General features: G+C 52.5%; 2 protein-coding genes across 8 annotated transcripts; one reads left to right on the plus strand and one right to left on the minus strand.

Moving 5' to 3' along the window:
* The first annotated feature begins 629 nt into the window (after nt 1-629).
* Nucleotides 630-3517, plus strand: MMP23B (matrix metallopeptidase 23B). 2 transcript variants are annotated; one of them, XM_075538072.1, is made up of 8 exons: nt 633-1299; nt 1617-1756; nt 1903-2042; nt 2108-2275; nt 2622-2786; nt 2866-2976; nt 3082-3208; nt 3314-3517. In XM_075538072.1, exons 1-8 carry the CDS (start codon nt 1162-1164, stop codon nt 3486-3488), a joined length of 1164 nt encoding a protein of 387 aa, XP_075394187.1. In that variant the 5' UTR covers nt 633-1161; the 3' UTR covers nt 3489-3517. The 2 variants fall into 2 exon arrangements, with proteins under 2 accessions (XP_075394196.1, XP_075394187.1); XM_075538081.1 differs by lacking the exon at nt 2622-2786 and having other exon boundaries at nt 630-1299.
* A 965-nt stretch (nt 3518-4482) lies between these two features.
* On the minus strand, nt 4483-26062 carry CDK11B (cyclin dependent kinase 11B). 6 transcript variants are annotated; one of them, XM_075550066.1, is made up of 20 exons: nt 25962-26062; nt 25221-25344; nt 24290-24405; nt 22649-22746; nt 21041-21179; nt 9678-9814; nt 9177-9302; nt 8826-8921; nt 8571-8738; nt 8289-8354; nt 7940-8115; nt 7195-7285; nt 6473-6594; nt 6275-6380; nt 5867-5988; nt 5672-5779; nt 5469-5585; nt 5240-5388; nt 4927-5116; nt 4483-4829 (listed from the first exon to the last, which is right to left on the minus strand). In XM_075550066.1, exons 2-20 carry the CDS (start codon nt 25329-25331, stop codon nt 4737-4739), a joined length of 2331 nt encoding a protein of 776 aa, XP_075406181.1. In that variant the 5' UTR covers nt 25332-25344; nt 25962-26062; the 3' UTR covers nt 4483-4736. The 6 variants fall into 6 exon arrangements, with proteins under 6 accessions (XP_075406181.1, XP_075406162.1, XP_075406152.1 ...); XM_075550047.1 differs by having other exon boundaries at nt 22619-22746; XM_075550037.1 differs by having other exon boundaries at nt 8571-8921.
* Between the last annotated feature and the right edge of the window lie 518 nt (nt 26063-26580).

Genomic DNA, 26580 nt, shown 5'->3' on the forward strand with positions numbered 1-26580 from the left:
GTGTTGGGGCTGAGCTTGGAGTGCTGTGTGGTGGTGTACTGGGTCTCAGGATCCGGGAGTATGGGGTGAGGGGAACATGGGCCACACACGCGGTGGGGAGGAAAGCTTATTGGGGTGAATATTTACCGAGCGGAGCCCTGGCCTGAGCTGAAGCCCGCAGCGCTTTCCAAGAACCACCCGCCATCCGCCTCCCAGAGGCTGCCCGCCAGCTGTTGGCTCTGACCCCGCTGGCCAGACTTACGCTGTCACCCTTGCTAGGGCCAGGATGGAGCTCAAAGAAGGGAGGGGACTGGATGCATCCCCTTCTGGCCCCCTCCTGCAGTCTTTCCTGCCCTCCAGGGCTCTCTGCCTGCCCAGAGGCATCTGATCTTGTTGGGGCAGGGGGGCTCAGCACAGCCCCTCATTCCCCTCAACCTGGACAGTTGTAGATGCCCCGCTCAACTCAGTTCCCCCTTCTTTCTCCCCACCATCCGGAGGCCCTTCTGCCCAGAAGCCAGCATTCAGGGACTCCTGTGTCCCCCTCCCCCGCACCGCCCACCTGGGGGTCCTCCCACCCCAGATCCGCCCCTCTGTGCCTCTGGTTGTCCCCTTCCCTGCGCTCCTTTCTGGGATCCTTCCTAATGCCACGTCCCCACGTCCCCCTCCCGCCCCAGCCTCTCTCCGCCCTGTCAGCCACCCCACACTCAGCGGTTGCCTCCCCTCCCCTCTGCTCTCGCGGGGACCGCGAGTCCTGGGCCGGCCCCACTGAGCCCCTGTCTCATCTGGTGCCTGGGATGGGGTGGTTCCCTTTAGAGAGAAAGCCACTGGGTCATTCAGCCCTCAGCGGGTAAGAGGACCCTTCCTCAAGCCTGAGCCACTGGCCACCCGAGCCTCCACGCCTTGGGGTCCCCCCCAAACGCTCCAGACGGCCCCTCCTGACAGCCGCTTCCCAAGCCGCTGCCTTCGACGACAGGGGCCTGGTCCCCGCTGCCCAGGCTGTAGTGGCGCGGCGTCCTGCCCGCGGGCCGCCAGCTGGTTCCCTTCTGGGCGGCCGCGCCTTAACACCCCCCCCCCGCCCCCTCCCGCCTCGCGGGGCCTGTAACCCGAGCCGCCCCGCCCCCGGCGCAGCGCGGGGGCCCCCACCCCACCCCCGAGCCCGCCAGACAGCTAGTCCGCATCGCCATGGGCCGCGGGGCCGGGGCCCCTTCGGAGGCGTTGGGGGTGCCCGGGCTGGGCCGCTGGTTCGGAGCTGTCCTGGGCGCCCTGTGCCTTCTCCCCGCGCTGGCGCTGCTGGCCCTGCCGGGGATCCCCGCAGCGCAGGTGAGAGCAGCCCGCTGGGCGGGTCCCGAAAAGAGGTCCGGCGGGTGTGTCCTGGAGCTGGGGCAGGGTGGGGCGGGGTGAAGGTGTCCGTGAGGAGGGGAGGGAAGTAGCACGTCTGGCTCCAGCCCCGCCCATTCGATTCTTGCCCAGTTTAGGTAACCATTTTATCACTTGTGTTCAAGGAAAGCCCATTGGGGTGGGGTGGGGGAGGCAAACGAAGATTCTGCGACAGTCCATACCTGAAGCCCCAGGCCCTCCTCCAGCATTGGGATGAGGGACCCTCCTGCCTGCCCCCACGCCACTCTCTTCTCTTGAAGGGAGACATGGCCGCGCCAGATCCTACAGGTGTCCCTGCCACCCCAGTCTCCAGCCCGCCACCCCATCCGGGGCCCCGCAGACGCCGCTACACTTTGACCCCTGCCAGGCTGCGCTGGGACCACTTCAACCTCACTTACAGGTGTGAACCCTGGGTCTGGGGTCAGCCCCACCTTGACACACCACCCCTGACCTTGAGGTCCTCCCAGGAGCCCCTCCTTCCCGCTGCCCCTGACCTTGACCTCCTCAGGGCCCTCTCCTTCCCATCACCCCTCCCTCCCCCGCTAGGATCCTCTCCTTCCCACGGAACCTGCTGAGTCCCAGGGATACCCGTCGGGGCCTGGCTGCCGCCTTCCGCATGTGGAGCGACGTGTCCCCCTTCAGCTTCCGAGAGGTGGCCCCCGAGCAGCCCAGCGACCTCCGCATAGGTGGGCGCCTGCCCTGCCCTGGCCCAGCCCCGCCCGCAGCCCGCTCAGCTCCGGGTTCCCCGCAGGTTTCTACCCCATCAACCACACGGACTGCCTGTCTTCGGCCCTGCACCACTGCTTCGACGGCCCCACGGGCGAGCTGGCACACGCCTTCTTCCCCCCGCACGGCGGCATTCACTTCGACGACAGCGAGTACTGGGTTCTAGGCCCCACACGCTACAGCTGGAAGAAAGGTGACCCGTGCTGTCCCCGCTCGGAGCCGTCGGGCACTACTTAGGGGTGGGGCTACAACGGGTGGTGGCGGTTTAGGGTCAAACTGGCAGGACCCGGAGGCTGCGAGGCGAGGGTAGGGAGGGGGGGGCAGTTGGGAGAGAGGCACAGGCCTGAGGTTCCAGCTCCTGGAACCACCCCCAGCCCGTGACCGCTGAGGCCGCTGAGCCGCATTCCTGGGGCCGGAGTCACAGCCTGTTATCTCCGGAGGAGAGGCCTCCTCCTCCGCACAGCCAGCCAGTCAGCGGGTTGGAGGCGCTGGCTGGCCAGCCTGGGGGTCTTCCCAATGCTGATTCCTGGGGCCTGCAGGCGTGTGGCTCACGGACCTGGTGCACGTGGCAGCCCACGAAATTGGTCACGCGCTGGGCCTGATGCACTCGCAGCACGGCCGGGCCCTCATGCACCTTAACGCCACGCTGCGCGGCTGGAAGGCGCTGTCGCAGGACGAGATGTGGGGGCTGCACCGGCTCTATGGTGAATGGGGGCGGGATTGGAGGTGGGGGGCGGCCCAGGAGGGGTGGGGGCAGGCTGTAAGCCAGGTCGCCCTCCTCAGGCTGCCTGGACAGACTCTTCGTGTGTGCCTCCTGGGCACGGAGGGGTTTCTGCGATGCCCGCCAGAGGCTTATGAAGCGACTGTGTCCCAGCAGCTGCGACTTTTGCTATGGTGATGTCAGGGCAGAGGGGTGGCGAGGCACCTGCTAGTGTGCCCTGGGGGCGGTGGGGGGGGGGTACGGACACTGAGGTGGCACTCCTCCCTGCCCCACGGTAGAGTTCCCCTTCCCCACGGTGGCCACCACCCCACCACCCCCAAGGACCAAGACCAGGCTGGTGCCTGAAGGCAGGAACATGACCTTCCGCTGTGGCCAGAAGATCCTGCATAAGAAGGGGAAAGTGTAGTACGTGCTGCGGAGTGGGTTGCCCTGGAAGTCAGAGGGCACGTCTTGGAGGGTGGGGTTGCAGGTGGGCAGCCTAGCTAGCTGCCGGCCCTCATCCCCTTGCAGCTGGTACAAGGACCAGGAGCCCTTGGAGTTCTCCTACCCTGGCTACCTGGCGCTCGGGGAGGCACACTTGAGCATCATCGCCAACGCCATCAACGAGGGCACCTACACGTGCGTGGTGCGCAGGCACCGGCAGGTGCTCACCACATACTCCTGGCGAGTCCGTGTGCGGAGCTAGTGTGCCCACAGGAAGGGGACGGACTGATAAAGCACTTTCTCTACGAGCTCGTCTCTGCCCATTCTTTGTGGGTGGGCACTCTGGGCCTGGTGAGTGCCTACAGGCTGGAACAGCCCCCCTTCCCTTACAATTCCTGAGCTCAGGATGTGGCAGGGAAAGGGCTTCCCCAGCTGGCTTACTCCACATGGTGAGGTAAATTGAGGCAGCACAGCTGGGGTCAGAAGCACCAGGGATTGTTGCCTGGAGAAGGTGAAGGAGGCATTGGGCAGGGGCTTGGGCAGCTGTGTCACAGGGTGTGGGCAGAGACAGGCATCAGCAGGAGTGGGCAGGATCAGGACTGAGCAGATCCCTTTGCTTGTCTAGCTGCTGACTAACTTGAACAGACAGGGGAGGAGCCCCGAGACCATTCCAGTGGCAGAAACTGGTGCCCTATTGATCAGACCAGCCACTCTCCACCCCAGTGCCAGGTCTCCATCTGCCAGTGTCCCCTGGTAATGGTACTGGAGAGGGTGGAGGTGGGGCTGTGTCAGCAATGTGGTCAGACAGACACCACCACGAACTGCCTCAGGCCAAGGGGCCACCCTCCAGTAAGCAGCTCTGGGCCAGCTGCCAGGACACTGAGTTTAAGACACCTGAGAGCCGATTCCTCAGAGTTTACGTCTAAATCTCCATCAACCAAGTGGATAAGCCCCGTGCACAGTGTTAGGGGTCTGGGCAGGGGCCAGGCACACCTGGACCACCGAGTTGGGTGAACCCAAGAAGGCACTCGATCTAGATGCCATTCTGCAGGCTCCTGCAGATGAATCGAGAAAAAAACCCTTCCCACATCACCAGTTCCGACTGGCTGAGGCCTGTGTTCACACAGTTAGCTGTGTGTGTGTGTGTGTGTGTGTGTGTGTGTGCGCGTGCACATGTGTTGAGTGTACGAGAAGGCAACCTGAACATGCTGGGGACCCTCAAGGAAACTGGATCCACTTGAAAAAACACCACCATCTTTCCCTCTACAACAAGGAAAATATGATTTAATTCTACAAATTTACAAGCCAAAAACAATACAAATAAACCATGGGAAACAAAGTAAGAACAGAAACGGAGCTCTGTGCCTGGCTTCTCGGCCCAGCAGGCCCTGAGTCTCGGAGCTGCAGCCACAGTCTGGATACCGCCAAGCCGCTCTCCTCACCAATGGGAACCTTCATCCCTGCTCAGCCAGGCCCCTGGGGGGGGGGGGGGGCACTGCATTCACTGAGGTCAAAACTTGAGGCTGAAGCCAGGCCCTGCGGCGGAGGCCCCCTGGTTTGTGGTGGTCAGATGGAAACCAGTCTCTTTGAGGTCGTCGTCACCCTAGGGAGCGAGTCAGTACACGGTGAGAATCCCACCCCTGCCCGCACAGCACTCCTGCCCATGATGCCCCTTGCTGGCCCCCAGCCCTGCCCCTCACCAGCTGGCTGTAGCCCAAGCCCCCTTCAGGCGGCCGAGGGCTGGTGCCTCGCTTCACCCGCTGCTGCTCGCTCTTGGCAGGCCACGTGGGGAACATCGAGGGATCAATGGGAAGTGGGGTCTCTCGGAAATACTCGTGCTTGAGGCCATCTTCAGCGTTGATCCGCCGTCCAGGGAAGTAGGTCAGGAACCTGAGGACAGGTACTTGGCCATCAGGTGGGGGGGCCAGGGACTACTGGTGGGCTGTGCTGGGCACAGGGCAAGCCTAAAGTGGCAATGCAGCACAGCACTGAGGGCGGGACTTAGAGACTTACTTGTTCATGAGGTCGAAGCCCTGGTCAGAGAGCAGCGCCCCGAAGCGCTTGCGCAGGTTGTTGTAGGGGTACTCGGTGAACGTCATCTTCTTAACAGCCGGCAGGTCACTGTAGCCAGGCCAGATTTTCTCACTAGGAGTCCCCAGGTCCTAGGAAGTGGGGACACCTCAGGACAGCCTGGCCCTGCTGTAGCTGACCACAGCCCTGCTCCACCCTGTCCATAGCTCACCTTGAACACTTTGTTAATCTGGTCAATCTCAGACTTCCCAGGGAACAACGGCTTCTGGGTCAGCAGCTCCCCAAAAATGCAGCCCACAGACCACATGTCAATAGCTGTGGAGTACTCCTGTGGGGGCCAGACACCTGGTGGTCAGCCAGCTCAGAGACCAGCGGTCTCTGGCTGGCCACCCCCAGGACCCTATGGACACTCACCTTGGCACCCAGCAGCAGCTCCGGGGCACGGTACCACAGAGTCACCACAACTGGGGTATAGGCCTTTAGTGGAGACCCATACTCACGGGCCAGTCCAAAGTCACCCACCTGGAAAGCAGAGGGGAAGGGCTGTGGCAGGGCCGAGCAGCAGCAGGGCGGGGCACTCGGGGGAGGTAGCAGAGGGGCTTGGGGCACCTTGAGGACACCGGCGTGGCTCAGCAGCAGGTTGGATGTCTTGAGGTCTCGGTGCAGGATCCAGTTGTCGTGTAGATGCCTCACCCCCTGGAGCAGCTGGATCATCAGGGTCTTTACCTCCCCTGGGGGTGAGGGGGTGGAGACAGGTGGGTTACCACCCTCCCCCGATATAGTACACACAGGGCCTGGCCTTAGGATGTCCACATAGTGTGAGTACACTGAGGAATTTGAGGACAGGAACCAGGGCCTACCTGCCCCTGCTTCCGACACCCAACCCACTAACCCCTGAAGAGTGAGTTAAGGGATGCCACCCTCATAACAAAGCAGCCTGTATCTGAGTCACAGCCATCCCATCCCACGTCACGCCCCGGCTGTGGTGGCCACAGCCTGTGCCGGGGAGGCGGGCACCTGGAAGGAAGGGTTGCTTCATGGTCTCCATCAGGCTCTTCAGGTCGTGCTCCACGTAGTTCATAACGATGTAGATCTTGTCCATGTTGCTGCCCACAACAATCTCCTACAAAACAGAGGGTGCAGTCAGCCTGGGGGACCCGAGCCTCCAGCCCAGGTGACAGGGCATGTTGGGCTGTGGAGCGAGCAGAGCCTTACGCGGACAGTGACAATGTTGGGGTGCTGGGCCTTGAGGATGGTGTTGATCTCTCTCAGTGATGTGATGGGAAACCCTTCTTTCTCCTTTTCCATCTTCAGCCGTTTCAGAGCCACAATTTCATCTGCACAAAGTGCACACACAGAGCTGAGGAGACGCCCTCCCAGATCAGGTGGAGGACCTTTGCTTTGTGACTGAGTGCTGGTGGCAGGGAGAGCACCCTCAGCTCAGCTGGGCACCCGCACTTGCACAGAAGAAACCCGGGTCCCTCTCTCTCCATGTTTGGCCCCAACCAGATGAAATGGCTTCCTCTTTCACCCGTCACTATCAGTGGGCACAAGAAGCCGGCAAACCTCGGTATCAATATACCGATGGTCCCTGCCACACACATCACCCTGGCTTTCCAGAGCACAAGGGGGTAAGGGTGGAGGGAGGGCTGCCAGCAAGAGTGACTGTGCCAGTCACTGAGTCTGATACTAGACGGGTGCACAGGGCAGGTGGGACACCCAGTCTGCAGGGATGCAATCAGAGGCCTGCACTCAGCAGCCCCTCGGCTCCCAGGTCTTCACAGGGCAATCCCTGTTTCCCGGTGCCTGTCTGCAGGAACTCGTCTCTGGAGAGCAAGCAGCCCGAGCTAAAAGATACCAGGCTATGCTCACCCACTCTGGCCCAGCTCGCCCACCCAGTCAAAAGGAGTTCTGCTCAGAGGGAGGTCCAGGCTCACCTGTCTTTTTGTCCTTTGCTCTATAGACCACCCCGTATGTGCCCTCTTCGATCCTGTTCAGGCACTGGAACTCCTCCACGCTCCGGCAGCCCTAGGGGGAACGAGAGGCTGAGGGAAGGCCCACAGAGCAGCACTGCAGAGCCTGGGGTGTCTCTGGGGTGTGCCAGGGTAAGCTGGGAGGGGCCGGAAGCACACGTCTACTTCTGTGAGCAGAGCCACTCTATCACGACATACCCCAATGGTACTTCAGTGTGAAAATTCAGGGCTGCCATGTGCCAACCCCCCTCCCCCCAACACCAAACCTCTGTGCAATTCCCATGCCTACTCTTTAAGGAACAGAACCGGCCCAGCCCCCTGGCTCTCCCTGTGCAGCTCAGCCATGTTTCATCGCTGATCTGCAAAGAAGGGTCCCAGCACCAGCCCTGCCTGCCTGCCTGCTGACCTAGGTCTCTCCCACCTAGCCATGAGGTGGCAAAGGCAGGAACAAGCTCTCCTGTGCTCCACTGCTGAGGCTTCAGGGCCCTTCCTTGCCCAGCTCAGTGCGGCTAAGAACAACTAACAGGGCGCGGTGACCTGGCCTGGAGGGCCACAGAGGTGAACTCACAGCACCTGGTTGTCATGCCCACGCCATGTCCCTGTGGCCTGCACACTGGTGGGCCTTGTGTCTGCCCCATGGAATATTCTCCACAGCATCTCCCCAGGAACATAGGACGTTGCTGTGCTTGGGGAAGCAGCAGAGACTGACCTGCAGGGCAGGCAGGTACTTGGGCAGTTCCTGCTTGAGCTCAATGGGCGACAGGGCAGGGGAGTCAGGCACGCAGTCTCCTTCAGTGAGGGCGCTGCTCTGTGGGGTCCCCTCACCCCCTTCTTCCTCTCCTTCCTCACTCTCCCCGGAATCTCGGTCAAATCGTGACTCTGGAACTTCAAAGGCCGCCCAATTACAAAACCAGGAATGAGCCTGTTGCCAAGACCCTCGTCCCCCTCTACCCTGAGGAGGACTCTGAACTCCCGGAAGACCCGTCCCCCATCCCCACCCCGCCACTCAGGGATGGGTCGAGAGAGGGCGGCAGACAAGCATGCATGTGAGTCCTCACCAACGAGGACGTGGTTTCCGTTCTCCCGCTCATCCTCCTCGCTCATCTCCTCTTCACTCACTTCCTCTGCAAGAGAAAGCAGGCGTCCACCCAGGTGACCGGAGCCAGGCGTGCAGTGATATGCGCCAGACCCACCCCTACACAGGCAGAGCAAGGGCCGCTTCGCTGACAGGAAGCAGGAGGCATCTCAGTCGTGATGCTGGGCTCCCATGGGATCCTCCGAGTAACACCCAGACTCCTAGCCAATCGGCCACAGCCCACAGCCCACCGCCTTCTCCTCACCAGCAGACTGTTCGGAAGCATCTTCAGAATTGCTCCCCGTCTCCTCTTCTTCCTCCTCCTCCTCCTCCTCTTCCTCCTCCTCCTCGGACTCCTCACTACTGCTCCCCTCCTCCTCCTCCTCTTCCTCTTCTTCCTCCTCCTCCTCCTCCGAGCCGGACCCTGACTCCGCTTGAGGATGGACCCAGAGTCGCAAGGTGAGCCCGCTGCCCTGGCCCTCACGAGGGGAGGGGTGGCCCGGGCCAGGTGCGCGGCTACCTGAGGAGGACTCGGCCGAGCTGGTCTTCCTCTCGCTGTCACTGACGTCTTGCAAGTCAGAGAGGGGGTCTCTCTCTTCCAGTTTCTCTTCCTTGACTGCAGAACAAACGGTTTTTCAATACACAAGCGCAGTGTCCAACACCTTACAGCACCTGTCACGGAGCCAGTAGCTGCAATGCGGGGGAACCATCGCTCATTCACACACACCCAGAGACGCTCCGGAAAGAACCATTCACCAATGTTTCAGCCAGGGGCAGGCAGAAGAAATCGCTCACAGTCTGACTGTGACTGCACCCTCAGGTGGCTGTGACCGCAGGCAACAGCAGTGCATGGAGACCCCCGCTGCCTCACCTGGCTTCCGGCCTTCGCCCATCTCGAACCTTTCCCGTGGTGGCCGGAGCGGGCTGCGGCTCCAGTGGCTGGCCTTCGCCTTCTCCCCATACTCCTCCCGCATCGTGCGGTGGTGTGCTGACGACCCTGGGGGACCCACAGAACAGGCTGCAGCCCCCACCCCCTTCCCTGGGCTCCTACCGAGGTCTGCTCTGTCACCCTCACTTCTCATGGCCAGTGGTGTGTGCACGGGGCCAGAAGGCCTGGAGCCCAGGGCCGTGAGCCCCCCTGAGGGTCAAACGGGTCTCCAGACCGAATGGCCCCAGTCAGATAGGAGTGGGAAAGCAGCAGCCAGGGTTGCCAAGGTCCCTTCCAGGACATGGACTGGCCACCCCAGGCAGCCACTTACACGGACCTGGAGCAGGTCCCCATCCTATCATTAAGCACCTCGCCTATGTGTGCCACCTGTCACAGGCTCGCTGGTGGGGAGTTCCTGTGGAGGCCCTGCGGCCCAGCCCCTACCTTCCCTGCGTGCCTCGCGTTCCTTGCGCCGCTCCTCGGCTCTCCGCTCACGCTCCTTCTGCTCCCTCTGCTCCTTCTGCTGCTCCCGTAGCTTCCGCTCCCGCTCCCGCTTTCGCTCCAGCTGCTCCAGCCGGTCCCTGAAGCACCAAAGCCAGAGACTCCTTTGACCCCAGCTCTCAGGCTCCCCTTTAGAACTGGCCAGAGGCATTTCAGAGCAGACAACTCAAGGCCACAGCAGCACTGTTTTGTGAGCCCCAGGTCCTGCACATGATGCCACCCCAACAGTGTAGCTCCTCTGACACACCTCTCCCATGGGCATGACATGGGCATGACAGGTCAAGGTCAATCCAGAGAGCTACAGATGGAGCCGGCTTGTGTCTGGGGAAGGTGTGACAGGCACCACCAGGCTCGAATGTGTGATCCAGCTGGACCCTGCCCCACTTGTGGGTGTTCAGGTAGGTGGTACAAGCCTCCACCCACCCACCCTCCCTGGAGTCACAGAGGAGCATGAACTAATGTGACACAGGTGAAGAGCAGTGGGATGCCACCTCGGGGAAGAGGCAACACGTCACCTGGGGCACAGGAAATGCCACTCATTGACATACAGGAGGCCCAAGAGTTAGACGGGCTCTATCCCAGCTAATGCTCATGTCCCAAGAGAGGGGGCAGTGAGAGAATTTTTGTTTGCAGGTGAGAGGCTTGGGTTCAACGCCTGCCCAGCCACCACCTGTCAGTGGAGGGCCGACTGCTGCGAGGACACCAGAGGCCTCAGTGGAGGCCAAAGGCTCAGAGCTCTGCTGAGAACCCTGCCCCTCAGCAGGTCCAGCCACCCTGAGGAAACCACAAGCCAACTCAGCAGCAGCTAAGGACAACCTGACAGCTAAATCCAAACATGAGCTAGAAAGGGGAACTCCTGCGGGCTAAACAACGAGCACCTTGGGGACATCAGCGCCAATTGCATGAGGAGGATCAGTATAATTCCAATTCCACCAGGAATTGGAGCCAGTCCACACTTCCCAATTTCCCATCCTCATCAACAGCTGGTCCAAGTGACTTTTTGATCCCGCCCCCCAGGGCTGTATCAGTTCATAGGATTCCCTCCACTTCTCTCCTCCCTCCCAGCCCTGCCCAGGGCTAGGTCACAGCACACACATTAGAAGGCCCAGCCCATTGTATGCCCCCCCACAAAAAAAAAGAAGGCCCAGCCCTTCACATCACCAAATAGGTAGACACCAGTCCCTGAAATGAGTCATATTTCATGAAAATTATCTATATTTACATCAAGCAATAATGTTGTTAACCAGAAAGAACACAAAGGAAGAGACGTAGAGGTGAAGGTCCTGGAGGGAGAGCCATGTAGTTTCCTGGTCCCCAGGGATGCTCGACCTTCCTGACCACCAAGTGCTCTGTGAGTTCCAGGGGGGGCACCCAGGGCCTCAAACGGAAGCAACATGGCTGCCAAGGAAACCTCCGACAAAACAAAGTTATGTTGCCAGACAAAACCACACCTCATTGCTGGAGACACATGGCCTCCTCTTTCTTCTTTCAAGTAGATGGGGTGGGGCGGGGCGGGTTTGTCTAACTACCAAGTGATTAACGGTGTGACCAGAGCTTCTTCACTAGCCCCCCGGGCAATCACTCAGGGGAAGTCCTAGGGCACCTAGAAATACCAGTGGGGAATGTTCCCTCAACCTCCTGCGATGAACGTTTTAGGCATTATTTCTTCTAGTATTTGACAGGATTCATTAGTGAATCATTTAGGGGGCACTTTTTTTGGGTAGCAATGAAAATCATTCTATGGTTGGGGGGGGGTCACAACATGAGGAACTGTATGTTACTTGTTTTCTACATGGTTCGCCCTCTAACCTTTGATTACTCCCGTCTTTGCCTTTTCTTTTCCTAACTTCAAAAACTGGAAGCTGACGTTACTGATTTTAGAATGTTCTTTTCTGATATGTTTACAGTCATTCACATCACTCTAAATGCCACGAACCTGCAGTCTTGAGTTTTGACATGGGTTTTCATGCTCATCAAGTTCAAAATACTTTGTTTACCCCTAAAGTTTCCTCTTTGAATCTAGGCTGCTTGGAAATGGTCTGTTTACTTTCCAAATAGCTGAGAACTGTTCCAGATTCCTATGGTTGACTTTGGAAATTATTCTCTCTTATGGCAAAGTAACATACGTTGCCAATTTTCAGTCTTTTTAGCTGGAGCCTGGTTTTCAGGGCCCTGAAGGAGGTCCTCCGCACGGGGTGGAGTGCGGTCCAGCTCCGTCACACTCAGTTGTCAGAGGGTCATTTTCAAGTCTTCTGGAGCCTTGATGGTTTCTGTTGTTATTTTCCCGGAGTATTCTCATTGACAAATGAGTCACGGAGTGACTCCCCAGGGGCTGGCGGAGTTCCCTGACTACCTTGCCTTAGCAGCCCGTTGTTAACCACTGTCTCTTTGACTCCCATCAAAGAATTACCTAATTCTCTGGTTGTTATGCACATAAAGCTAAAATCGTGTCCATCACTCTACCCTATGTTGGCTTCTTTTATGAAATCTTTCCTTGCTTATAATATATATTGTCTTAAAGTCTTTTGTTTGTGGTACAGACCACTGACAGTAAAGGCAGTTATAAATACAACTGGGTGAGTTAGTCTGGGTAGACTAGAGAAACAAATCCATGGACACGCAAATGTGTATAAGAGGAGGCTTATATACCAGAAGAATTGAACGTTGAGAAAGCATCCCAACCCAGTCCAGTCCAAGTCCTTAAGCCCGATACCAATCTATAAAATCTTCCTCAGACTCATGAAACACATGCAATGATGCCGAATGCAAGACCATCACAGGCCAGCAGCTAGAAAGTCTTTGGGTCCAGTGGCGTTGTAAGCATCTCAGCGCTGGCAGGGGTCTCTACGTGGCTTCTCCAGATTCAGAGGCCTGGTTGCATCAGGGCAGGTCCACGTGGCTTCTCCAACTTAGGGCACTAGTGTAGTCCCATGTGTCCCGTCAGCGGCAATGTCTCCCAGGGAGGGGCAGAGAGAGAGGTGTCTCAAGCCTCCAAGGAGGAAGTAACAGATTTCCCAGAATTCTCAGAAGGCCATGCCCACAGAGAGGCCTCATTGGCTATGATCTGATGGACAAGCTAGACTCCACCCCTACACTCTCAATCCTCAAATTGACAATTATATATCTACCAAACTAGACTTATGTTGGCTGTTAAGCTCATTGTGTTTGCGGTCTCTGTCACTTTTTTCTGTTCTTGGTTGCTTCTTAAATGTATTTTTTGTTAAAAAAAAAAAGAAGCATTTTTTGCATACCTTTTCTTGTACTTTAAAAAAGTTATTTTTCTATCTCTGCTGTTGCCAGATGCTATAGAGCTGGCTCCAATTGGTAAACCTGTCCACAACAGAGCAAAACAATGCCTGTCATGTCCCATCCTCACCATTGCTGTTTGCAGTCCATCTTGGTGAGTCTCCCTCTTGTTCACGCTACTGAACCCGGCATGACAGTCCTCCTCCAGGAGGGTCTGCTTTCTCTTGATAGCACGTCCAAAGTGGGTGAAACAAAGTCTCTCCACCCTGTCTCTTAGGACTACTCTGACTACTTCCAGGACTGAGGAATCCATGGTCTTTTCAATACTCTGGCCAACACCGTAATTCAAATGCATCCACTGTCCCTTCAGTCTTCTCTGTTCACAGCCCCGCTTCCACACGGAGGAGGCATGTTGGCTTCCAGCCGGCCAGGGTGTGTCATGGGTATTTGCTGTGGTTAGGTGCCCTGGAGTCGGTTCCCGCAGTGACCTTGGTTGCAATAGAACAAAACGCAGTGACCTTGGTTGCAATAGAACAAAACACCGCCCGGGCCTGTCACCCACACCGCCCGTATGTCAGTGCATCGTGTCGAAGGTGTTCCTCTTTTTCACTATCCAACTTCTCCGTTTATATACCAAGAGAGTAATTATGGGCTAGAACCAAAGCATGATGTCCTCTTCTAAGGACAGGCCTCTCCTGATAACACGTTCAAAGTCTGTGAAAGTGAATCTCGCTTCTAAGGAGCGTTCTGCCAGGACATGTTACTTTGTCCTCTCGGCAACCTGCGGCACTTTCAATCTGCAGCACCTGAATTCAAATGCTCTGATTCTTCTTCAGCCTTCCTTACTGAATATTCAACTTCCATGCTTTCGAGGCAACTGAGAGCACCATGGCTTGGGTCTGTTGCACCAGAGTCCTCAAAGTAACACTCCTTGCTCGTTGACGTGTTAAAGGTCTGTGCACAGATGCATCTTTTCATCCCTTGACTGCTTCCACGAGCACCATTACGAAGCCATACTCGACAACTTACCTACTGGGCCGGCTGGGAGGGGTTTTGCTTTCTTTACATTGAGTTGTCGTCTACATTGGAAGTTATAGCCCTTTATCGCTTCCGGTTCTTTTCAGTCAGCAAGCAGGGCTGTATCATCTCCTCTAGTCATCTTCCCACAGTCCCACTCCTCGGTTTCTATCCCAAGAGAGTAGTTCTGCGGAAAGGACCCAACCCCGACACAGACTTTTCCTGGTTTTAAACCACGCAGCGCCCTCCTGCTCTACCCCTGCCTCTGGGTCCAGGCACACGCTCTTCTCTGGGATTCCCATTCCCGTAGTTTTTGATGCAGAGTCAGTAATATAAGAAAACAGGTCTCAGAGATTCTTGGCCTTTCCACCAAGAGCTATCTGAGATCAGTAAGGTTATCTCCTCATGCACGTTCCCACTCTTCTGATTCCACCTCGACTTTCTGGCAGCTCCACATTGACGTACACCTCTAGAGAATAGATTATGCATCTCTATTTGTGAAATAGTAAATTTTGGTAAAATATAGAAATTCTGATTCCCATTCGCTCTATTTCCTCCTTTGTACAATCCACATATTTTGGCAATTACACAATATAGTTATAGTATTTGCTGTTGTTCACAATGCATCTTGTATAAAATATGAGAAAAAAATATGAGAAATATTTTAACCTACAGATTTCCTGTGTCCAGGGCTCGCCTCTTCTTCCGGATTCAAGTCTCTGGGATCACTTCCATGAAAAGGCAGGCCTTTTCGCAATTCCCCCACTGTTTACCTGGAGCGATCTGTATTTCCCACTTTCACTTCAGTGAGGAGTCTAGCTAGATCTGAAGTTTGAATCTGTCATTCCACTGTGGCTGTTGCTCGCACTGGAATGCTCCCTCTCTGGGAGTCAGTTTCTCTGGTTTTGAACTGTTTGGCGAGTTAGTGGATGTCTTTATTTATCCTACATAAAACTGAGTGCCGCCCAATATACTACCTATTTTTCATCAAATTTGAAAGATTGACAGCCATTATTCTGAAGAGTATTTTTTTGTTTATCCTCCTAAATTGTCAAAACTCAACTTGCTGCTATCGAGGTGATGGCAACTCATAACAACTATAAAGGATAGGGCAGAGAACTGCCCTGTGAGTTTACGAGACTGAAACTCGTGTGTGTGTGTGTGTGTGTGTGTGTGTGTGTGTGTGTGTGAAGTTCAGGCTGTCTTTGAGTCCACCCTGGACTTTCTGCTGTTGACAACTTCCAGGTGCACCCGAAGCGTGTGGCCGCTTGAATTCTTCCCACCCTCTGCAGCACAGGTGCACAGCTTCAGGCAGAAACAAGCCCACCAACTGTAACCCATACCAGTGATCAACAGTCACCCCAACCCCTTTCTCATCGCCTCCACTGAAAACGCTCCTGGGTGGGATGGGTGTTGCTGGCTGCTCCAAACCCAGCGTCCCCATCAGAGGTGACAGAGCAGCTGCATGGCCTGACTAAGGGTGGAGGGGCTTAGGGGAGCAGCTTCCCAAGCTCGCCTACCACAGATTCCTGCTTTCTTAGCAGCATTTCAAGTGTAGATGCTTCTCAGACAACTGTGTGGTCAATTTCCAGATACAGTTTTCAGATGTAGCCAATTAATATGGCCCTTCAAGCTATAATCCCTTATGCACGTGTGCTTTTAATCTCATTTTGAAGGATAAAATGGGATATAGTCTGAGTCTCCACATTGCTAAGAGGTGGTTTCCTTGGGAGAAAATAAAAACCTATATCCCATCAAAGCCATTGCTCTGGGTTTAAGAGCAATCTTGGAAACAGAGTGAAATTCCAGGACTCTCAGGGAAGAGCCACCAGTGAAACATGTCAAAGATCTCTGTCTTAAGTAGCGGAGGCCAAGACCAGAGAAAACAGATGCTGCAGCAATAGAAGAGGCCATGTCAAGGAAGCCATGAGATATAGCGGCCCAGCCTTGCGGGGACGACGAGGCTGCGAGGCAGAGCAGCCGGCCAGTTTCTTGACCCCTGACTATGTGGCCGAGAGGCAGAAAGCTAGAGACTTGGCTAGAGGTGCTGCTATGGACCAATGACTGCGCCACCCTTTATGTTTCCTAATTCAGACCTGTGGTAGTCTGTTAACTTCCCTACAAAGAACCCCCCTAAAACCCTGCGTATTTCCTGAGAGTTCTGTGTGACCACTGCAGGAGATGACAGAAAAGCTGAGTGCGCTGGAGGAGCGGCTGCTGTTGGAACAGGGCACACAAGGACGGCCGTGGAGCAGCGGTGGTTTTCTGTATGCCTCAGAGCAATTGGTCTTGGGCTGGCGAGGAGGTGGGCTCTCCCTCTCCCCTTGTGTAGCCAGAGTCAGATATGACCTTTGTACTGTTGATTCACATTATCTTTATCATTTTAAACCAGTTTCACAGTTGCTTTTTGAGGAGACTGGTTGATCTTGTTCAGCTATAACCACAAGTCCTGCCCAACACACAATAGTGAAAGACGTTAATCCACCACTTCCAATGAGGGCAATTCATTGTTGAAGAAATTCAACAAAGACATGGAAGCATACACTCTATAATTAAGCAGCTTGGCCTCACAGATATGTGCAGACGACTCCACCTAACAGCAGCACATGGGCATTCTCTTCTAGCCCACATGAACACTCTTCTCTCCAGGAACGACTGCCAAGCAAGTCTCTAGAGATTTAAACACAGTGACAGACTACCAAACATCTTTTCATATCACAACAGGGCAATAGTAGAAACCAATGGGAGGACTGGGAGATAAACACCAACTACAGAGAAACTGAAAAACATCCTGCTTAAAAACTACCGGGTCATAGAAGAAATAAAAAATGAAATAAAGATTCACTGACTCAAATGAGAATGAAAATACAGCACATCAAAACCTTTAGGATATGGATAACAGAAAAGTGGATGAAGGGAGACGTTGGACAGGGTAAGATAGGACAAAATAATAATTTCTAAATTATCAAGGGCTCATGAGGAAGCGGGAAGCAGGGAGGGAGGGGGGAAATGAGGAGCTGATGCCAAGGGCTTAAGTGGAGAGCAAATGTTTTGAGAATGATGACGGCAATGAATGTACAAATGTGCTTTCCACATTGGATGAATGTATGGATTGTGATAAGTTATATGAGCCCCAATAAAATGATTTAAAACAAAAGCAAAAATCCCTTCAGCACGCAGACAGCAATTGACAGCAATGGGCATAGAAAAAAGCAAGAACCCAAATCAACATTAACCTAACACGACAAGTAGAAAAAGAGAGCACCGAATAAGCCAGCCTCCAGCCTCCAGAAGTAATCACAAAGAACATAAGTAAATAACATAGAAAAACAACAGAAAAAAGTCAGCAAGCCTAGAAGCTGGTTCTTGGAAAGGATTCACAAAAGCAACAAACCACTGGAAAATCTACCAGAGGGAAATATGCAAATAACATGAGTTAGAAATGGAATGGGTGACATCACAAATTGAAAGGTTAGCAGAATACTGTAATGAACTCTAACACAGTTGAAAACCTACAAGTAATAGACAAACATCTAGAAACATGCTTCGGAAACTAACCAAGGCAGAGGCAGAAATCTGAACAGATCCCTAACAAATGCAGATGGCTTCACTGGTCAATTCGAGCAAACACTCACAGCAACGTGGAGACTAATTCAACTACAGACAGGACTGGAATAACTCGTTCTCACTGACTCAGACTTTTAGGGTAAACCTGCCCCTGTGGATTTCCAAGACCCTAACTCTTGACAGGAGTAGAAAGTCTTGTCTTTCTCCCAAGGAGCAGCTGGTGGTTTCGAACTGCAACCCGTGTGGTTAGTAGTCCTACTCACTACGCTCATTGGTTTTATGAAGTAGCATAACCCTAATACCAAATGTGGAGTAAAGTTTCTTAGGATGGCTCTTCTACCAAGTTTCTATATAAAATGTGGGACTATGCAAATAAATAGGGTGTGACTAACACTAAAAGAAGGGATTGGTCAGTTTTCCTTGGACCCACCCCATCCCTCTACACCACCCAGAGAGAAGGATGAGTAACTTTTGAAGCAGCAGAAAGCAAGCTCAGGACCACTGGCAGAGCACGCTCGCTGTCTGAAGTGGTGGACGCTGCGACCAGAGGCACCAGACTGGCAGGAAGACAAGTGGACAGAGCAAGAGGAAGAATGCCGAGACTGTGGACTGTGAGACAGAGCGACAGGAGGGCTTCCTGGCCCCGGAAGGCAGAGGCCAAGGAACCACATGGCTGAGAGACTGAGGACCAGAGCGAGACTTGGTCGTAAGCGATGGAGAAATGTGGCTGTGGACCGACCAATGGATGACTGTAGGCTGACTGCTGATCCTGACTTGTGGTAACCTATTCACTTTCCTAATAAACCCCCTTAATTGTGAGTATTATCTATGAGTTGTGTGGTCACTACAACAAAGAATCCCGACTGTGGGAAAAACGGTTGGTGTCTCACTAAAGGATGGAGAATGGAGGTCCATCTCATCTCTGCTTCTTAGAAGGAAGCCAGAGCAGGTCAGTTAGCATCCAAATCATCTACTGCACCCAAACAAGGGAAAACTCCAAACTCAATGCCATGCAGTTGATTCCTACACATAACGACCCTGTAGGGCAGACTAGAATTATCACTGTGGGGAAGAAAGCTGATGGCGTCCGGCTATCAAAAGATACAGCGTCTGGGTCTTAGTGGCTTGAAGGTAAACAAGCGGCCATCTAGCTCAGAAGCAACAAAGCCCACATGGAGGAAGCACACCAGCCTGTGCGATCACGAGGTGTTGAAGGGATCAGGTTTCAGGCATCAACAGAATAAAAAATTCGTATCATAGTGAATGAGGGGGGAAGTGCGGAGTGGAGACCCAAAGCTCATTTGTAGGTCACTGGTGATCCCCTTACAGAAGGGTCTCGGGGCAGAGACGAGCCAGTTAGGGTGCAGTGTAGCAACGATGAAACATACAACTTTACTCTAGTTCCTAAATGCTTCCTCTCCCCCACCCCCACCCAAACTATCATGATCCCAATTCTACCTTACAAATCTGGCTAGACCATAGGATGTACACTGGTACAGATAGGAACTGGAAACACAGGGAATCCAGGTGGATGATTGTTTCAGGATCAGTGGGTTGGAAAGGGGGAATCAATTACAAGGATCTACATGTGACCTCCTCCCTGGGGGACGGACAACAGAAAAGTGGGTGAAGGGAGACATCAGACAGGGCAAGATATGACAAAATAATAATTTATAAATTATCAAGGGTTCATGAGGGAGGGGGGAGCAGGAAGGAAAGGGAAAAAATGAGGAGCTGATGCTAGGGGCTTAGGTGGAGAGCAAATGTTTTGAGAATGATGAGGGCAATGAATGTACAAATGAGCTTTACACAACTGATGTATGTATAGATTGTGATAAGAGTTGTATGAGCCCCTAATAAAATTATTAAAAAAACCCAAAAACTCTTTACGAGAGTAGAAAACCTCATCTTTCCCCTGAGGAGCAGCTGGTAGTTTCAAACTGCTTACCTTGCAGTTAACAACTGAACGCATAACCACTATGCCACCAGGGTTTCTTAAACAAGAAAAAGATATCACTAGAAAACTATGGAGCTGTTTCCTTTAGGCACACAGACACAAAAATTCTCAATAAAATGCTAGCCAAAAGAATCCAACAACACATCAAAAAATAAAAAAAAAAAAACAATACATCATGATTAAGTGGGATTCACCCCAGGTCTACAAGAATGATTCAGAACATTATAAACACAATCACTAATCCATCACATAAATAAAAGAAAGCAAAAGAACCACAAAATACTATCAACTGTTGAAGAAAAGTTATTTCACAAAATCTAGCACTTATTTCCTTTAAAAACACTCAACAAAATAAGAGTAACCAGGAAGTCCCGCAACACAATGAAAGGCATATACACAAAACCAACAGCCAATACTGGTCTTGATGGAGAGCGACTGAAAGCTTTACCCTGTGACTGGGAACCAGACACGCATGCCCCTATCACCACTCGTACTCAGGATGGTGCTGGAAATCTTAGCCAGAGGTAAAAGGTAAGAAGGGGAAATAAAGGCACGGAAGTAAGCATCACTAGTACCCTACAGCATCCCTGGTGGCACACACACTGTCAGTGAGCTTGGCTGCTAATGCAAAGGATGGAGATTTGAGGCAACTCAGAAGGAAGGTCTGGTGATCTACTACTGAAACACCAGCCAGGGACAGCTCGGTGGAAAGTTCTCATGCCGAGTCTGTCATGAGTCAGCATCAACTCGATGACAGGCTGTGGTTGTGTTTTTCTCAAACTGCCCATGCACTGCACACTGTTCAGCACAGAGCTGATAAACTGCAGGTGTTTAAAGCTAGCTAGCTGAATACTTTCCAGGCTCAGCCCTCCCTCCATTGATCTCAGACCTTTACCTGCGGGGGGCTCGGCTTCTCCCACAACCCCTGAACCAACGAGAACACACACTCCTCTTAGTATTTCTTGCAGAGCCCATCCTGTCCAGTCCTTGAGGGTAGGAATGGTCAGCGGCATTCTCCTTTTTCACCTCCCTCTGGCTGACACAAGCAGGCCAACTCTCAAGTGTTTCCTGTAAAGGAACTTAACGCACAGGCCCAACAAACACTGGGGTCAACACGCTTTTCCTGGGTCAGATTACTACCTCAGAACACCAGCCTCTTCCTACGTGTACCTCCCTGGCCAGCCATACCCCACTGAGGCTGGGTTTCTGGCACTGATTAGGGACCCTGTTCCTGGCCTGGTTCTTGATAATGTATCTCCCCTGTCCCACAGGCCTCTGTCCTGAGGAAGCTTTCTGGCTCCTTCGTTATCTTCTCGTGCCCACTGCTGTCTTCACGAGCTTGTTTCTTGCAGGAGAGCCTGTGGTTAACACCGCACAGCTGACTGTATGTTCACATACACCTGCAGCAAACCCACATCATGTGGACAAGTTCATGTTTGTGTGGCACTCTCATTGGCTCTTTCATTGCTCCATCAGGGCCGAAGAAAAGCTCCACATCCAAGCCAGCCCTTCCCCTCACCTCTCTCTCCTGGAATGTTCTCTTGCCATCTCCCTCCTCTTCTGTCTCTCCCACTCCCGGCGAGCTTTATCCTGCTCTTCTCGATGGCGCTTCCGACGCTCGTGTTCTCTCTCTTTCTCTTTCACTCTAGCATGCTTCCCTAAGAGAAACAGCAAGTGTCATGCAAAGAAACATAACTTCCAAACCCCATGTTTGAACTGGCCAGGTCCAGAAGGAATATTTAAAGACTTTATGTTAAACTGATTAACAAACACTAAACAAAACTCAAGGGATCCTATAAGGCATCAGGAGGTATCAGGATCAAATTAAAAAAAAGATATCAAAAGATACAGCATCTGGGGTCTTAAAAGCTTTAAGGTAAACAAGCGGCCATCTAGCTGAGAAGCAACAAAGCCCACATAGAAGCACACCAGCCTGTGTGATCATGAGGTGTCGACGGGATCTGGCAGCAAAGACCCAGAACAAAAACTCATATCGATGTGAATGAGGGGGCGTGTGGATTGGCGACCCAAAGCCCATCTGTAGACAATTGGACATCCCCTTAGAGAGGGTGACAAGGAAGAGACGAGCCAGTCAGGGTGCAGTATAGCACATACAACTTTCCTCTAGTTCTTTAATGTTTCCTCCCCCCAACTATCATGACCCCAATTCTACCTTACAAATCTGGCTGGACCAGAGCATGTACATGGGTACAGATAAGAGCTGGAAACACAGGGAATCCAGGACAGATAAACCCCTGAAAACCAATAATGAGAGTAGTGATACCAAGAGGGCAAGGGTAAGGTGGGGAGAGAAAGGGGGAACCAATCACAATTCTCTATATATCCCGTACATGCTTGAGTATAAGCCAACCAGAATATCTGCCAAGAAACCTAATTTTACCACAAAAAATGCATTTAAAATGTGCTTTAAAATTCGGCTTATACTCGAGTATATACAGTAATCCCCTCCCTAGGGGACAGATATCAGAAAAGTGGGTAAAGGGAGCCATCCATCAGTGTAAGACATGAATAAATAACAATAATTTATAATTATCAAGGGCTCATGAGGGAGGGGGAAAATGAGGAGCTGATATCAAGGGTTCAAGTAGAAAGAAAATGTTTTTAAAATGATGATGATAACTTATGTACAAATGTGCTTGACACAATGGATGTGTGTATGGATTGTGATAAGAGTTGTACAAGTCCCCGATAAAAGATTAAAAGAAAAAAAATCACACTTCATGGAGAATACAGAATGAAGCTGTGGTTCTTTTAGTGGGCTTCTATATCACAAAACAATGTTATTTAACCAACTGAATTTAACAACAATAGGATTTAATTCTAGCCAAACCCAGAGGATCACTTTTAGTTGGTGTTTACCAGTTTTACGCAGACGCGTCAGAAGGTGTATTGAGTTAAGGTAATGCTATGTCAAATAAGCAATACAATGGAGGAAGCCATACCACCCGAAGGGAAGAGGAGTATTCAGGATGAGCTATACTAAGTTTTTGTTTCGAGAGCACTTTTTTCGGTCTCTTCTCTCATAAACAAAATCAACCCTTGAACATAATATAAAAGAAAACAAATACGTCTGTACCCCCTTCTGTTGAATGACTACGATGCCTACGTTTCTCTTTTCGCTTTTCATCTTTCCTGTGATGAGCTTTTTCTTTCCGGGACATTTGCTGGGGTGGCTTGATAGCTAAAGAGTCATCTTCCTCGCCTCTGAAAAAGCAACAGCGACACATCGGGCTATAGAAAGTAATTACAGGCATATCATGGGTTCAGCTCCAGGCTACAGCAATAAAGCAGTCATGTGCACATAAAAGATATGTTTTCCATTCTACTGGGGTCTATTAAAAAGAATTCCTGGTGGTTGAGTGGTTACGTTGGCTGCTACGTGCAAATTCTGCAGGTTAAAACCTCCAGCTGCTCTGCTGGAGACAGTGCTTTCTACCCTAGTAAGAACTTATAGTCTCCCTCCCACCCACCCCCACCCCCCAAAAAAGATTCACAGTCTCCGAAAGCTCATAGGGGCAGTTCTATCCTGCCCCATAAGGTCGCTGTAAGTCAGCAAGACTCGATGGCAGTGAGTAGTCTATTAAGTATGCAATAACTCTATGAAAAAGTTGGAAAAACTGAGAATTAACAAAATATGACAGACACAAAACAAGCAAACATCGTTGGAAAAATAGTGCTGACAGATGGGCTCAACTCGTGGTTGTTATAACCCTTCAATATATAAAAAATAAGGACAACGTAACTTTGGAGGCGCAATAAAGCAAAGCACAAAAAAAACTGAGGCTGGCCTGTCACGTGGACAGACTGCTCACACGTTACAGTGTTGCCTGAGCTCAGAAGGTAGGGCTCAGGAGATGAATAAGGTCGAGTCTGCATCATCGTTGTGAAACCATTCATTTGTAAAACTTAAGCCAAACTTGTATGCTTAAAATCGATTGCAATGAGAAGTACAGGTGAGCGGGAGGAGGCTTTGGGGGCTGGTGGATGCCCGTGTTTTCACCATGGTGCAAGTGAGACAAGGCAATAGCAAAACTGTAGCGAACGGCAGGTGCTTTCTAAATCTTTAACAAGGTCCTGTAATTTTCATCAACCCTAATGATTTCAAAAAGTCATCTGAGAGTATCTTCAACTGATTCTAAGGGCTGTTGTTGGGTGAGTGTTGAGCTGTTAACTGCGAGGTTGGCAGTTCAAACCCACCAAGCATTTCAAGGGAGCCAAGAGGAGGCTATTTGTTCCAGTAGAGACTTGCCTTCTTGGAAACCTTACACGGGGTCACTGTGAGTCGCAATGGATTCAGTGGCTGTGGGAAGGGCATGGCCCATTGATTCTATCTGGTCAAAACCTCCGGAGAACTCACATCTTAGGCTTGTTCTCATTAGTATCAGGAATTTCCGATTGTTACTTTTAATTTCTGATGATGAAAACCAGAAGAAAAGTAAACTAGGAGGGATGGCAGCAAAGGAAGAAATGTCTGAAGGCAATCTGGTATCAACATTTCTACTTAACAGCCTTGCTCAGAGTATCGTTTGGCCTTCCACTCAGCTTATTTGTACAGAACTTCAGGCAGCAATGGCTACTGACCTGCACACCCAGAGCAATCACTTTCAACCACAAGGGAAACCTAAACTCATACCCACATGCTTCTTCAAAGCCCCACTGAAGCCAGTAGCAAGAAGCTTAGCTGTGTCTCATCAAAAATGTATATCTGCAACATGTGGGCCCGTTCACTTCCTGTGCCTTCACTTACCTGTCTTCCATAGAGTCCTCTCTCCTGTACGGCGAGTTCCTTATTGTTATCTCCATGCGGTGGTCTCTCAGCTCCCCCTCTTCAAGGGAATCCCTTTTGGAATCCCGGTCATCAGACTAAGAAACAAAGGGAAAAACAGTCATTTTCCACCAAGATAACCAAATTTTAAACGATAAATCAGCCAAGTCTTACCAACATTTAAAAAAAAAACCTTCATATCCATTTTGAATGAACCAACTGAATTATATATATAAAAAAAGCTGTCACCCAAGTCTCATGATGTTAAAAATCACAATCCTCTGAAACCCAAAACTTGAGAAGAGAAATTTTAAATGGCATATTCCACAAAGGGCATGAGACTCTAACCAAGGGTGTTAGTTGCTTACATGAGTCAAAATTGTGCTTTAAAGCTATTTTTCACGTCACATAATTTATGTTGTGTCACAGAGTGCTCAAAAACACTTCAGAATGGTTTGGGTAATGTCTTAGCAAAGAAGTGTTTTTCCCAATTTCTATTCAGATTACTAAAAAGCATTTTTTTTGAGTATGTATGCCAACCAAGAAACAGGTAATTATTACTTCAAGGCAACTTTCTACGATGTTAAAAACGCTTAGAAAGGGTATTGTGATTGTACTGAAGATGAAATGAGGGGGGGAAAAACTAATCCAATTGATCTTTTAAGTCGAAAGATACTTTAATCTCCACGTAGTCTCATCTAGATGTAGCTTTAGTGGGTTATCAAACTGACTTCAATGTAAACTGGGCATTTGCGTGTGTTTGTTAATTTTTAGAATAGACTTTGGGCTCACCTGAGACATTTGGAAGTACAAAAGAACTTCACCGAAGAAGCGTTGTTCTAATGGAAAAATGAGGGCAAAGACATTAAATCTCCTTTAAGAATACCACCGACATAAAAAAAACACTGCTTACATTTTTTAAGCGTTTTATCTCTGCTTTCTCCTCTTGTTCCTTCCTTCGTTTCTTTTCCTGGAGAATCTCATCTAAGGTTTTCACTTTCCAAGAGTCCTTTTCATCCCCCATTTGAGTTAAAACACTGCAAAGAGAAAAACAATCCCGACCACCTCAGCGCACGGCCAGCTCGGGTGGGATGCTCGGGTGGGATGCTTTCCCGACTCCAAACCCGAAAGACGGGGCGCTTTGGAGTGCTTCGGTGGCGACTGAAAAATGCCTTTTCTGTCACGACTGTCGCGTCGTGGGCAAGTCGTGTCACCGAAACCACAGCACCCGCGGCTTTGTCCAAGGACTAACCGCAGTGCAGACTGTCCGGTCGTGGCTCGGGGCCCGACACTCACCACCAACCAGCTGGTGCCACCCGGTGACAGGCTCCCGGGGCACTTGACAGGTGCGCCCTCCACTACAGGTGGCCGGCGGGGCTAGACGGGGGAGATGGTCCTTGGCAAGGCCACCTGCCCCCAGCGCACGGCGCCGGGGCCCTCGGGGCCAGCCACGCACGCCTGCGGTTCGGCCAGGCGAGCGGGGGGCGCGGGAACCCCTTGGGCCCGCAACCTCCGCACAGCCGAGCCCCGCGCGGGAGAGTCGGCGTGTCGCGCGCCAACGGTCCCCCCGGCCTCCCTGGGCCCCGGTCGGGCCCGGAAGCTCGCACGGCGCCTGCCTGCGCGGCCACACCTGGCCCGGCCCGCGTCTACTCACCCCTGCGCCGCCGCCGCCGCCGGTCCCGGAGCCTGAGGAGAAACAGCGCCCGGCGCGCGCCCGGAGCGTCGTCACTTCCCGCGCCGCCGCGGACTGATGACGTACGGGGACCGGCATCGCCCCAAGCGCGGCGCGCGACTTTTACGTCACGCCGACGCCGACGCCGGCGCGGGCCGCTGACAGCGGCGGCGGGTGCCGGGCGGAAGCAGTCCAGTTAGGCCTCCCTGCGTCCTTCAGCGTTCGTTGAGCCTTGTCTGCCGCAGCGTTCCGCCCCCAGGCCACGTGGACGCACTTGACCTTCGGCCCGCCGTCCCCTCGAGATCGCTAAGCCTGCCTTGGCGCGTGGACCTTCCTATCTGGTCTTGGCGAATGCGCTGCGTAGGCCTCCTGGTTAGCCCCGGAAGTCAGCTGCTGAGCTCCACGGAACTTGACGGTCATGCGAGAACTTCTGATGAGCCAATCTAACGAAGAAAGCTTCACCCGCCAGAGCTCGCTTTACACAAAACTACCACTGAGAAAGCGTTCACAGGTGATTTTAAGATTGACACTGATTAACTGCTTCCCCAAACTGGCAGCTTCTCAATTTCACCCAAGACGTTTTTAAGGACCCCCAACTCCC

Source organism: Tenrec ecaudatus, chromosome 1 (assembly GCF_050624435.1).
Source record: "Tenrec ecaudatus isolate mTenEca1 chromosome 1, mTenEca1.hap1, whole genome shotgun sequence".
NCBI classification, from domain to species: Eukaryota; Metazoa; Chordata; class Mammalia; order Afrosoricida; family Tenrecidae; genus Tenrec; species Tenrec ecaudatus.